Source organism: Zosterops lateralis, assembly GCF_965231275.1.
Source record: "Zosterops lateralis genome assembly, chromosome: Z".
Lineage (NCBI taxonomy): Eukaryota > Metazoa > Chordata > Aves > Passeriformes > Zosteropidae > Zosterops > Zosterops lateralis.
This window is the reverse complement of record NC_139800.1, coordinates 64342144-64356007: the sequence shown is the minus strand read 5'-3', so window position 1 is coordinate 64356007 and position 13864 is coordinate 64342144. Positions and strand designations below refer to the sequence as shown.

The following is a 13864-nucleotide window of genomic DNA, read 5'->3' as shown; positions in this document are numbered from 1 at the left end:
GCTACATTTAAAATTGTATCCACAAGACAAGAACTTTGAACCTTTTTCATTGAAAAGACATGGAAATAATTGAAAACTTCATGCCCTTTATTAGGAAAGTCCAGGTAATGTCACAGTGAATTTTTGTGTGTGTTAAGAGGAACTCTCTGCTATCTCTCATTCTTGCAAGTTCAGGAAGAAGCTTATTTTGAAACTTAATGGTCATTTAGTTTTGTTCCAGTGGACTAAAGTAAGTATAGAAATGAAAACGACTGAGTAGTGTTTTACATTCTCTTACTCTAAATTTACAATATAGATTGAAATAGATTTTGACAATGATAGGTAAAGTATATCATAATAAAAATGTTCATAACGTATCAGGCTTTGCAAAGTTTATTTTGTTACTGAGAGCAGTGTCTCCAGAGAAAAGCTGTATAGGAAAGGATCTAGTGAATGACTACTTAGAAACAATATTGCATTAGCCCTTAAGACCACTTAATCTAATTGGAAACTGAGCAATTTAAAAAAATGAGCTTAGATTATTGCACATGCCTTTCCAATATTTTTGGATTTAGAGGAGCACCCTTCATTTAGGAAAAAGAAAATGTTTCTTCTTTATTTTGGAATGAAAAACATTAAATAGAAAAGCATATTTTGTATGCAGGAAAATATTTATACTACTCCTCTGGTAATTTAATGCTGCTGTTACTACACTCTTTCCTTGGTGACACGAGAATTTCCTCAGGTTGGCTGATGGAATTCAGACAATGGGCCCCTGTTCTTATGTCAGTCATTTCCTTTAAACACATTAAATGATAAAAGAAAAGGAGAAGTGGCAAAAAATTAAGCTTTTTTTGGGGGAGCCTTGAAGATGCTGATGTATGCATTTCCCTCTCCAGTTAAGGAGCACTGCTAATGAGCTGAGAGAGGAGCCAGAGTTCCACCCTTCTTTGCTGTGGTCTTTCCCACACCTTGCACACCCTCTGTGCAGAGCTTGCTTATCTCTGGTTATTTTCCCTGCTCTTTTTAACTCTGCAGGGCCCAGTCACTATCTTTCCCTAATGGTTATAGCTGTAGCTTCAGAAAATTCTTTTTAGTCAGCTGTTTTAATAATGAATCGCAATGCTCATCCTTAATAAGCAATGAAGAGAAACCATACACATGGGGCAATGTTCATCAACCAAAGAAGAAATACTGCAGATTATGCCCCCTCAGCCCCTGGTCCACAAGTATTGAGGATGACAGTAAAACTCTCCACATCCCAGTCCTCACAACTTGGCAAAATTATGTTGTTCTAAAGGTATCAGACTTGTAAAGTTTGCATATTCTTATGAGTGCTTCTGAGGCTGGGGAGGAAGCCTTTACAAAACAATCAACACCACTTTCTGATTTGTTCTGTATTAGTTATGTTTTGATTTTTCAGAAATCTAAGTTTTATTTTTCTTTTGTTCTTTGGTGATGCTCCCAATTTACCCCCCAGCAGCCATACATCTGGTTTGGAAATAGAAACATTTTTCAACTGTAGCCCCTTCCTGTGAGGATGTGAAAAATACCTGCTAGGATACACAGTATGGTCACTTGTGAATCATATATACAATAATCATACATACATCATATGTCTGCTAAGTGGAATGTCATACGCTATACTACTGCTCAAGCATGTTGCAGTAGTAAGAACTGACCTAATTTCCAAGCTACTCACACAAAAGCAAATGGTTATATCAAACATTACCATCTAATACACTGTCAGACTAGCCACGCTTTACCTGGCTGCATACTAATTTCAAACCCAAACTATCGAACACTATGATGAAATGAGATAAATATTATAATGAATAAAACATTTTATAAAACAAAGCCTGCAGGGAAATGAGTATATTGTTTAAAATTTCATTGTACAATCCAGTTAATAGGTTCCAAGAACAAAAAAGACTTTTCAGGTTAATGTAACCTATTTTTTTCAGTTTAATGTAACCTATTTTTCATCAAAAAGTTGATTCAAGAGATTTTCTTTTCCAGCTACAAATGTCTCTCAAACGGCTTCAGTGGGGCACACCATAGTAATGGTACTTTGCATGCTGAGAATAAGAGCCCTCCACAGTATATAATCCCAAATAATTTTTTGAAGCATAAAATAATTATTTCCTTGGAAAGCATATTTAAAAACACTTTTAAAAGCATCTTCAAAACCATGATGCTTAGTTTAAAGAAATAAAAAAAAAAAAAATCAGAAAGTTTCACTGATGCTGTCTGCACTGCCAGTCTTTTACTGATGCTACATACTGCAAACCAAGATAATTTTTTTCCACCCACATATTGCTCCACTTACAAGTTGGTCAGAGTGGTACTGGATCTTCAGGTAATGCCTAGGGGCTAGATAACCCAAAGAACAGATAACAGAGGGCTGCTCACAAAGGAACACGCCTTAGAAACAGACAGCTTCTTCATCCCTGGAAGTTCACAGCTTGATAAGACAAAGCAAATTGAAGCACAGATGATATCCACCGTCCCCTACTTTCTTTCTTACCCCTTTCACAGACCTTCATAGGCAGACAAACACACTGAATAGAGCACAGGCACACAATACTGGTACCTTCAGGTGCTCACAAGAGGTTTTTAAAGGTAGCAGGCAAGGTAATTAATAGTAAAGTTGGGACTATTTCTAAATTAACTTTCCAGCAACAGCGACCGCAGCCCTCTAGGCAGGTGCTTGGCGGCAGACAGCGGTTCTCGAAGGCAAAGCCGTACCCCCCCGTACCTTAAGGAGTCTGACAGAGGGGAGGAAGGCGGCATGGCACAGCTTCCGGATGGTCCAGTTGAGTGGCCGGGGAGCCTCGGTCTGGTTCATGACTGTCCGCAAATCCCACCGGGAGCTCAGCCGCAGACCTGGCAGCGCCTAGCGCGACAGCCGCCCTCCGGGGCGCGGGCATCCCCCGCGGAGCCGCAGGGCAGAGCCTGGGCTCGGCTGCGCCGGGTTAGGATGCGCTGGGCTGGGCTGGGCTGGGCTGGGCTGGGCGCGGGGGGGCAGCGGCAGGCGCCGAGCCGCCCGCATAGAGCAGCAGCCTCCTGCGCCGGGCCGGCAGTGTCCGTGCATGCCCAACGCGGCCGGAGGGATGGAGGCGATCCGCCCGCACGGGGCAGGCGGCAGGAATACCGGGATGCAGCGCGAGCGGCCGCTCCCTCCCGCCTCCGGGAGCAGCAGGGCTGGCCAGGCTGGCAGCTGAGCCACCTGCCTCACTCATGCGCTTCCCTGGGCCAAAAGCAGGGCAGAAGGAAGCGAATTTAAATAAAGCAAGGGAGGGGTACCTGCACTTTCTTTCCCAGAGCATTGCGGGGAAAGGGAAACCGGCATGAGGGGAGGTGGGGCCAAGGCTCAGGCAAGAGAGAGAATGAGGTGGGGGTGAAATAAATTCACTCTTGATTTACTGATAAAATGGCCCTAGGAAGCATTTAATTGATCTGGCATAGTCTCGGTGTGCTCGTGGCAAGTGGCAGTGCTTAGAAGCTGCACTATAAGAGCATGAGGGCTAACACAACCTCGCAAAAAAAAACCCCTCAGACAAAGCCAAACCCATTCAGCTCGTAGGAATATGAAATATGTGCACTAAATAATTCCATCAAAGACATGAAAACACATGAAGTAATATTGCTCGGGCAATTCAAGTATGGCGAAACATGTTTCCATTTGGGGCAGTAAACGGCCTTCCCAGACAATGGAGATGTTCTTAATGGCAGTTCTCCAGCCAAAGAAGAAATACTTTATCCCACTTTTTTTTTTTTTTTTTTTTTTTTTTTTTTTTTTTTTTTTTTTTTTTTTAGTGAAGATTTCATGAGGGAAGTGTAAAAGAAACACTCAATAAAGCAACAGTGATTTTTCATTTTGCCAGTAATGACCGCTTTTTTCTCAGCTTATGGATGAAAATACATCAGTAAAGTTTAAACATCTCATAGCTGAGGTTAGGAAATACATGTTCAATTTACTTAGCTTTACTTAGCTAGGATTCACTGATCTGCCATTTTCACATTTCCTTTGAATCCCCATAAATTGCATATATTTCACCTCTATTTATAATTTATTCTTAGTATTGTGTCTACATTCATCAGTAAAGTTGAATAATTGTCCAAATGAGGTTCAAAGAGATAAAGACTTATGTTTCTTTTGAACATAGGTGTACCAATCAGCTCCTCTTCACTGTAGCCACTCAGGAATTTTATAAAGGTTCTTATTCAATGTCAGTGTTGGATTCAAAAGTCTTCTGCCCAAAATATAGTCCAAGAACAAAGTGCAAGACTGACTGTGCACCAGAAGAGGTCTCACTTGTTCCACCCCACTGTACATGGCAAAATTACAGAACCTCAAATGTGCAGGGTCTAGACCATGAGTTGTCTGTAGAATAGAGTGGGTAGGACACCAGGAGATAGAACCTTCTGACAGAATTTGTGCAGATGAATTTCTGGTTGTGACTGAGCAGCTAAAATGTTAAAATTATACATATTTAAATGCCTCTTGTTTGAATTCTGAATGTATTTCTTTCATGAAAGGAGAAAAAAAAACAAAAACCCTTGCATTGATGGTGAAATTAAACTTGAGTAAGTTAATATGATTGCCTGCAACTGTTTTTCCAAGGCTGTTATAAAAGAGGCAAAATTAAACAGGTAGAAAACAAAATCCTGACTTAAAATAGCATCCACTTTAGAAGATGTATAGCATGGTAACTTTGTCCAGCTATAAAAGTAATCATATCCTATGATTAAGCTTTTGGGGTTCATAGTTAAAAGAAAGAAAAGGACTCAAATCAGAAACAAGAACCCACAACACTCAAGACCATGGCTTTCTCCTATCCCACACCCCCTGAAGTAATGCTTAGAACTTTTTCTACCTTTGAAGTTCAGGAAAGAGTTTCTTGGGAAGGTACCATACTCATCATTACCTTGTCCCTTTCACATCCACTTTGCATTAGGCATCTTCTATAAAACAAAATGTTCAGCCTGTGTGCTTGTGTCAAAGAAGACAGAGGAGTCATAGCATGCTGCCCTTCTTTTCAATGAGTAGAGCAATAACTCTCTGAAGATGCTAGAGAGCTAAACACAATGAAGAAACATAACAGATAGCTTTAATAAACTAAAAATAGTGAGCTCAATGTATCTTCCAGGTTCCACAGAGCTTCCTGTCTTTGAGATGAGTTCTATCATTGCCTTCTTCTGCAAACAGTACCTTAGGGATGAGAGTTGTTATATGCTGCAGTGTTTAATATACACCAACCCTTATTCACTTGCCTGCTTTCCTTAGCTTTGTGCATTGGCTAATCATTTGTACTTGCACAAAGTGAGTGCAAGAATACAAACTTCTGTCAGTAGCAGTGAGGAAGCTCTGATGGATACAATGTTATCATGAGATCGGAGCGTCACTTCCACCACAAAATCCCTGAGTGTCTTTGGGCAGACTATTTAAACTGTTTGTCCTTAAGACCAAGCCTTAATTAGTTTTTATTTATTTTTGATGATTTTTTCCTATAATTACCAATACTGAAATGATTTTGAGGCTATTAAGTGTAAATATGAGGAAACTGAAGCAAAGAGATTTCCTTGTATTCCCAGGACCCCCACTTCTCTACCCCCATTTTTGCTAAGCATAGATGGTGAAGATTTGAAAAGTACAGAATGAAGTTCTGAAAAGCATCTCTTTTTTTCCACAAGATTCTGACAATAATGATTAAAAATAGTAGTGAAATATTAGGAATATTATAGGCGGGGTTTGTGTGGTTTGGGGGACTTTTTATCACTTCAGTGAAAAAGTCAGAGTTTGAATCTCATATTTCTGCTGGAAAAAGCAAGTGCTCAGATCAGATCAGCTCCTACAATCTGAGGCCTATTAGGAGATGCAAAGATGTAGCAATCCACTAAAATTTAAGACCTGCTTTGCTAGACAGAGCTGCCACTTTCATATTAAAACATTTTGTCCTTGAAGCCTCCTCACTGCACTGTAAGTATTCACCTCTAGTTCTTTGTCTCTTCTGTAGGAGCACCTTTGGTACCACAGGAAAGCCAAAAAAATAGAAGACAAATTCCATTGCTTCCTGCAACACAGAGAGATTTCTATTCTTCTTAGACCTATTGTTCATGGAAAGCATCTTTTTGGCCAGGTCTTTTTGGTTCCTGCAATCTAACGTGACAATAATTCTACACTTAGAAACCTCTGGTACAGCAAAACTTAGTACCTCTGGAAATGCTGCAGAATGAAAAGTTTCTGAGAAAGACATTACACCCAGACCACTCTTAGCACATCAGCAATGTCCAACATTTTCAACCTGAGAGCAAAATTAAACAAAAAGGTATTATAAGCAAACCCCAATACTACTCTCCTATCCTGTCCAAGTAACAATTCCTTTATGAAATAAGAGATGCTGTGTACATGAAACACAGAAGGGCAGGACCAATAAATGAGAGAGATGTATTGGTCAGCATGGTAGAAAATCTCTTGGTGCCTACCTGTGGAGAAACATCAGGAAGAAGAGTTTTCCCATGATATCACACCTATTTTTCCCATGTACATCATAAAGCAGAATCATAAAATCAGAATAGTTTGGTTTGGAAGGGACCTTTAAAAGTCATCCAGTGCAACATCCCTGCAATAAGCAGGGGCATCTTGAAGTAAATCTGGTCAGAGACCTGTCCAATCTGACTTTGAGTGTTTCCAGAGATTAGGAATCAACCACGAGTCTGGCAACCTGTGCCAGTATTTCACCACCCTCATTTTAAAAAACTCCTTCCTTACTCCAATATAAATCGATCTCCTTCGAGTTTAAAAAGTACTGTCCCTTTTCCCATCACAAGAGGTCATGATAAAATACCTGTCCCCATCTTTCCTATAGGCACCTTCAGGTATGGGAGACGGCTGAGGGTATCTCTGGAGCCTTTTCTTCAGGCTGAATAACCACAAGGCTCTCAGCATTTCTTCACAGGAGAGGTGCTCCAACCTTCTGATCATCTTTGTGGCCCTCTTCTGTGCTGGTGACCCCTACAGCTGGATGCAGGACTCCAAGTGGGGTCTCAAGAGAGCAGAGCAGATGGGCAGAATCCTCTCTGTTGCCCTGCTGGCCATGCTGCTTTGGATGCAGCCCAGGACACAACTGTTTTCCTGGCCTGTGACTGCCCATGGCTGACTCTTGTCCAGCCTCTCATGCACCAGCATCCCCACGTCCCTATTTGCAGGGCTGCTCTTGATTTGCTCATCACCCATCCTGTTTTGATACTGGGGCTTGCCCTGACCCAGGTGTAAGGCATTGTTCTTGGCCTTGTTAAACCTCTGAGATTCATGGCCCTACTTCTCAAACTTGTCCAGGTCTCTTTGGATGGCACCGTGCCCTTGAAGTGTGCCAACTGCACCACTCAGCTTGGTGTCATTTGCAAAGTTGCTGAGGGTGCACTTGATCCTGCTGTCCATGTCATTGATGAAGACATTTAAACAAGACTGCTATCACTACAGACCCCTGGAGGGCAGTTCTTGTACAGATATTGGTCAAAAAATTGACCACTACCCTCTGGATGTGACCATCCAGTCAACTCCACATCCAATGAATAGTTCACCTATCAAATCCATCTCTCTCAAATTTAGAGAAAGTTTTGGAGACCAAAGGCCTCTATATCACTTATGTGAGAAGAAAAACATCTTGACAGTGTAGAGAAAGAGTCACTTTGTAAAGGCTTCCTTGGTCTTGGACCAAAAGACTTGCACTTCCCAGTGCTACAGAAAATACCAGAAAAAACCAGAGCTACCCTCGCATTTAAAAATAGAGCTACCTTTGCTTGCAGTGGGTATCATGGGACTACTACACAAACGCACAGATGTGGAGGTGCTACTTCTTCATAACACATTTTGGTCATCCCTTAGGTTTGTGGAGGAAATGGCAGAATGGCAATAGAAAAAGAAATAACTCAGAAGGTCTTGTTTCAAAGTCAGTGCTAACAAATCCTTCCATTGATATAGTAAAGAAACACAAGTCACCTTAGTATCCAGTCAATTTTCAGGGCTGTAAGCTAAAAAAAATGGACAGTACATCAATGAATAGAAGGCTACACTAATAACAGCAAGAAAGTTTTTTTCAATAATCGTATTTTAATTTATTTATGTACACTTCACATGATTTCTTGCAAAAATCAGAGGATAGAAAGGTAAGTTTATGTTATAAGGTTTGTATAAACTGTACTCAATTTTATGCCTGCCATAAATTTTTAGGAGACAAAAATTTAATTGATGCTTAACGCAACTGATTATTAAATTATGAAATTAATCCACTGCTCCCACATCTTTTCTATTCATTGCATGCCTGAAGTGGTTTTTCAACTCTTACCTCTCCCAAGATACTTTACAGGTCTTTTGCCACATGCTTATAATTCCGTCTTCCCCAGACACAGACACACATACTAATGTAATGTAATGTCTATATACTTATTAAATTTTAATCAAATAATTTGCTATAGATGAAGAGAATTTTATAGATGGTTTCAAACATATATATAAACATTATTGTATGTAGCTATAAATCATTGTATTAGCTATAAATTATGTCTTTTGGTAACTGACTGAAAATCCAAAATAAAAAGTATTTCTTTTATCCCATGTTTTATAGGGATGTGATGAATATCAAAGATGATTATTTTATATGCCTATTACCTTGAGGTTTCCTTTAACTGATCTGCCTCTGGCCTGGATTAGCACCTAGCTGGGCTACCAGAAGAGATCTTAGAGGTACCACAGCACACAGTACTGCAGAAAACCAGGGGAAATCAGATGTGTGAGAGAGCAGGCAAACTGGGCAGTGCAGCACACCCACTGTGCCCTTGTCAGAAGTATTCCTCTTTAGAGACCCTGTTTGATTGTTCCCAGTTTCAAAATACACAAGTGGAGGAGTCTCAAAGTCAGTCTATGGAATGAAAATAGAAGTTTGAACAGATAGGTCACAAGGAGCCTTCACCATTATTTTGGTTTCACTTCTGCAACTACTGATAATTTGCACTACTTTACCTTCAAGTAAATAGCTCTCCAAGTATTTGTAAATCTACCTACCCTTAAATATTGAAGCTGTTATCTTTGAAAGGTGTATTACACCAGAATTTCCTCTTTAATTTCAGGCTGAAGCCTTTTAGAGTTTATCTTTGGGGGAGGTTAAGACACAGAGGCATGTAACACTTATATTTTGGGACTAGAAATGTCCATGGTTGATTGTTATTTAGGTACAAATACCGCATTTTAGATTGCAATCTATCTTAGTTTAAATAGAATTTCAAGTGTAGGCAAGCTGTCAGTTCTTTAACCTCTGCAGCATATGACAGAAATAAGGATGCTCATACATTTATGTTTATGCTAAAAGTTTCTTTCTATCTTAGCCATCGTGTTCTTATCTACACTAACTTTGTGTAAATACTTTCTCAATTTTGACCTATAACATAGTGGGTTTTTTTTTAATTTCCCATTCAGATATCAAATTTACTTAGTTATTGTGGTGTATGTTTTCTAGACTTGATTATTTTGCTAGAGAATATGCAGAAAAAAATACAATACTTCATGAGAGCAATTCACCCTGACTGTTATGCCTTTCAATGAGACCCTACAGAACAACTCTCTTGCACTTCTGTACTTCTCTTCACTTGATTCAGGCAGATGCAGTATGCAGCAAGGGCAGCTTCCTCAATCCAGCTCACAGTACTGCAGAACTGCAAAACAGCTTACTACCCTTTGAAAGTAGCAATTAATTACAGAAAATCTCTAATGTCTTCTGCTATGGGATTATAAAAATCCCCAAGATAACCAAACGTTTTCCACAGGTACTGCATTTCTGCATACCTGACCCCCACAACTTCTGTCCTCCTCCCAAAGGTGAAGAACCCTTGTGGAGACACCACCTCTGATGATGAAGCCTGCTGCAACTACTTGTTTCAGATGGCTTGAGCATATTTAGTGTTTCATTACTGACCCATCTGCTTTCCTGAGCATTCCCTTTCACTATATTTTTATAATTTTCAACATGCATGAGTGCAGACAGCTAATCCCGCATTGCCTTCAGTACTTTCCCCAGATACTCAGCTGTGTTCATACTGGTTTGTGGAACTAATCTGTCCACCCAGCTCTTATGGTGAAGAGTCTCTCTCAGTAAATAGTTCAGTCTCCAAAACTGAAAAGACCACAGAGGGGCACCCTCACACTTGTGAAGAAACACCCCAGTGGCTGATAGCCCAGAAGAGACACAGCAGGCAGCACGACAGAAGCAGCTGCCCGGAAGACTGCCAAATCCATGTAATGCAAACACGTATAGTACTAGCAAATAACAGCAAAAGGAGTTGCTAAAGAGCGAAAATTGTGCTCATTACAGAGGTACTATGAATTAACTAACTGTATACTTGAACTTTCACTAGGAAATCCTTCACAGAAATTTCAGCCTCAATTAAAAAATAAAGTTTGACTAGACTTGTAACTAATTTTTCCACACACATTTTGGGCAGCAATGTCTTCTACTAGGCAGTAAGATGACAATTTACAGAGTTGGTGATCCTCTGCATCCCCTGAGAAATTTGTGATTTTCTTTTACAGAATAACACAAGAAATTGTGTAAGGCTGAGCTCTTAATGAAATTAAACAAATGAGGAATGGCAAAATCTGGACAAAGATACTGCAACAAGCATTATTATTCAAAACCACACTTATCTCCACAAATACAGACAAATTACTCCGGTCGTCTGCTTTAAAATACACTTTCAAACTGATAACTTTAATTGGGTCTATTTTCAGCACTTTGATTTATTTCTAAAGTCACATGTCAAGTCTACATATATTCTTGTTATATCCTGGACTCACAAACACCTCCAATTTTACACCTACATTTTCCCTGGAACAATTATAGTCACATCTGGATGGCAACAAACTCTGGATGGTGTTTTCCATGTCATCTGCTGCAATTATTACATAGTTGCATACAGTGTTACACTGGGAAGAAACCAAATCTTGGGGGCTTTTAGACTGATCACTGATCAAAGCTGTAGAGAGAGTAGTCAAGGCCTCTGGAGACAGTAATCTAGTTTCCTAGTCAGACACAACAGATGGGTGACACAAAAAGTGCCAGATGAGAGCAACAGTAAAAACCACATCAGTTGTATCAAATAAGCTGTAGTCTCAGCTTGTATTTGTCTAACCACTTCCTAAGACTGATTTTTTTTTTAAATCCCTTTTGTCGTTATAGGATTTGGACCCTTTTCCTGCTCAGATGTAAAGTGTAGCTCCTTGCTCAAAAGAAAACACAGAAATTAAAAAAACCCAAACCAACCAGAAACTAGATCTTCATGTTGCCTTTACCTTACATTTGTTTCACATTTGTTTCAGTTTATAGACAAATTAAACCAGTCCATTTGAAAAGCCATAACTCATACACCAAACAATCTGCCCAAAATATGTTAATTTTTAACTTGTTTGTGAACCTCTGTACTAAGTGAATAGTAGCAACAATCTCTTATTCATGCAGTTCTAAACTCTTAAACCACACAGCATCATCAAATATAAAATTGCACTGCAGAAGAATTTTTTTTTAATTTTTTTTTTTTTGTACAGCACAACTGTAATACTACTCATGACTGACTAAATACTAGTTTATTTTAAGGAGACAAGTTGCCCACACTTCTTCAGCTCTCCAGAGAAAATGCACATAAGTATTGGAACAGAACAGAAGAGTCCACAGGAACAAACGAACAGAGCAAAAGAAAATGGAAGAGGATTATTGTTTTTTAAAGTTTCACTCAGCTATACAACCAGTCTTTGCATAGCATTTTATCTTTAATCAAACATTGTCTAACACTGTATTGTGCTCACGGCTCCCCTATCACTACTACAAAATTCCAGCCACTCATACCAGTACTTAATGAACAGATTCCACTGGCAATATAAAGCTGCTTGTAGGCTTTTCTGAAGGAGCAGTTTTGGCTTACCTAGCAAGACTTTGTCAGGTCAATGTCCTCATTGTAGACTGTTCTGTAACATCCAACAAGCATAGCATGTTTGTTATTTTTAAAGTACTCTGATACTTGAGTACATGATTTGTACAACTTCAATAATTCTACTGATACTTACAAATCCTTATTAATAAGATTTTCAAATCGCATGCCAAGACAACACATGCATATTGTATTTTAGGCTTTTCAGTACTACAATCTGAAAAAGAAATTTGAGAGACAGCAATTTCCTAATGTAGTAATGCCATATTTTATTTTATAAAGCAGTGGTTATCCTGCCAGTCTTAACCAATAATAGATTCTCTCCAGGATTGTGTGATTTCACCCTCTCTCTCAGGATTGTGTGATTTCACCCTCTCTCTCATTTTTTAAAATGCTTTTTTAATATGCTATGTCAGAAATTTTGGCTCTGTGATTTATGGCTTAGTCCCAGAGGGCAAATGAACAGATTCTTCCCGTACTTTTGGCGCTAAACTTGATGCCTCTATTGTGTTATGTATAAAGTATCTGTTATATTGAGGACACAAGTAATGAATTATTTTTCAGATTTATTACAAAGAATTTCTGATTTATCCGTGGCTATGATTTACATATCTTTTTTACTGCAGCAGTGAAGTTAATTTAGAAGAGAAGAATCTGAAAACTATGTTTAAACTGGACAGGTACAAGCAAGTTAGAAGTTCTTAGGAGAAAAACCTCCTGGAAAATAATAATGAATTTGTATCAACATCTTTGATAACCATTTTTCAAAATTATTTGATGCCTGATATAATCTTCCAACAAGTCAGCACTTGAGATTATATTTTCATAAGTGGAATTTTAAAGAAATTTTTAGTTAACAGAATTTCTGTGAAAGGAACTGCACAAATGCTAAATACAATCTGGTTTTCTACCAAAGTTCATGCAACAAGCCAGACACAAGAACATTTATGTACTCTTGGAAAAATTGTGACATTTTAGATAATTCATAATATTTTGTGTTTATTCCATGGAAATTCTCCGTTTATCCTCTTAATGGCTTGGAGTTTTTGTTTTACTTTATGTTAATATGCACAAATTTTCAGACCTCTGAACTAGCACCTCCGCTATTTTCTGTTTTATTCAAATCTACAGATAAAATGTGTTAAAATAATAATTTGTTTATTACACTTTTATGACTATTAATTACTCCCAGCAATCTATTTTTCCTTTTTAAATTATGTTTTTTTTTCTTCTCATTTTTTATAAGAGGCTTATAACTTTGTGCTTTACAATTACCAGTAACAGAAAATCACGTGTGAGGGAATTACCCCTTGCACTACTGATACAGCAGAGAAGAGGAAACAAAATGGAAAATGTTTGATATAATCTGATACGTTTGATACCAGAAGGTATCTCCTGACTTGGAAGTTCCATGAATTATTTAGTTTATCCCCCTATATGTCATAATCACTGTATTTATTTTAACTAATATGAGAGAAAAATGCCAGCTGAATGTTTTCCAGTTCTGAAAGCACTGCTTAACCCTGTGTAGGTAAAAAACTCTAACATTCTAACTGGTAGTAAGCAATATATGAATTCCACTTCAGGCATATTTGGTATAAAGAGGGGGTAACACAGGTGAGAAAAAGCCCAGGACCTTTATCAGCCATTTTGACAACCACACAAACGTCCTTATTAAACGACATTTTGAGATAATGAAGAGGAAGAAACAGAAATGTATTCAAGTGCAATCATATTAACCAATAACGGCCCTGGTTATAAACTACATCTTTTTTTTCTTTTTTGAAAATTCTACTAAAAATAAATTGTCAGATTCCTAACATATTTATAAAGAAAGCCTTCTCATGTGTGTATCCATGACAACCTAGATTTATATTTTGAGCTCTAGAAAGTTGTTACAGCACAG

The 13864-nt window shown here is 38.6% G+C and overlaps 1 protein-coding gene across 2 annotated transcripts in view; it reads right to left on the bottom strand.

Moving 5' to 3' along the window:
- Nucleotides 1-13864, bottom strand: part of TRPM3 (transient receptor potential cation channel subfamily M member 3) — a gene marked incomplete at both ends in the record, with an annotated part of 383951 nt that overhangs the window by 256920 nt on the left and 113167 nt on the right. The window contains one exon of one of the 2 annotated variants that reach the window (XM_083884289.1): nucleotides 2738-2827. The exons of the other annotated variant lie outside the window; for it this stretch is intronic. Within the exon in view, the coding sequence (XP_083740415.1) occupies nucleotides 2738-2827 (90 nt within the window). Of the gene's footprint in view, nucleotides 1-2737; nucleotides 2828-13864 lie in introns of those variants that run through there. 2 annotated transcript variants of the gene reach the window in all.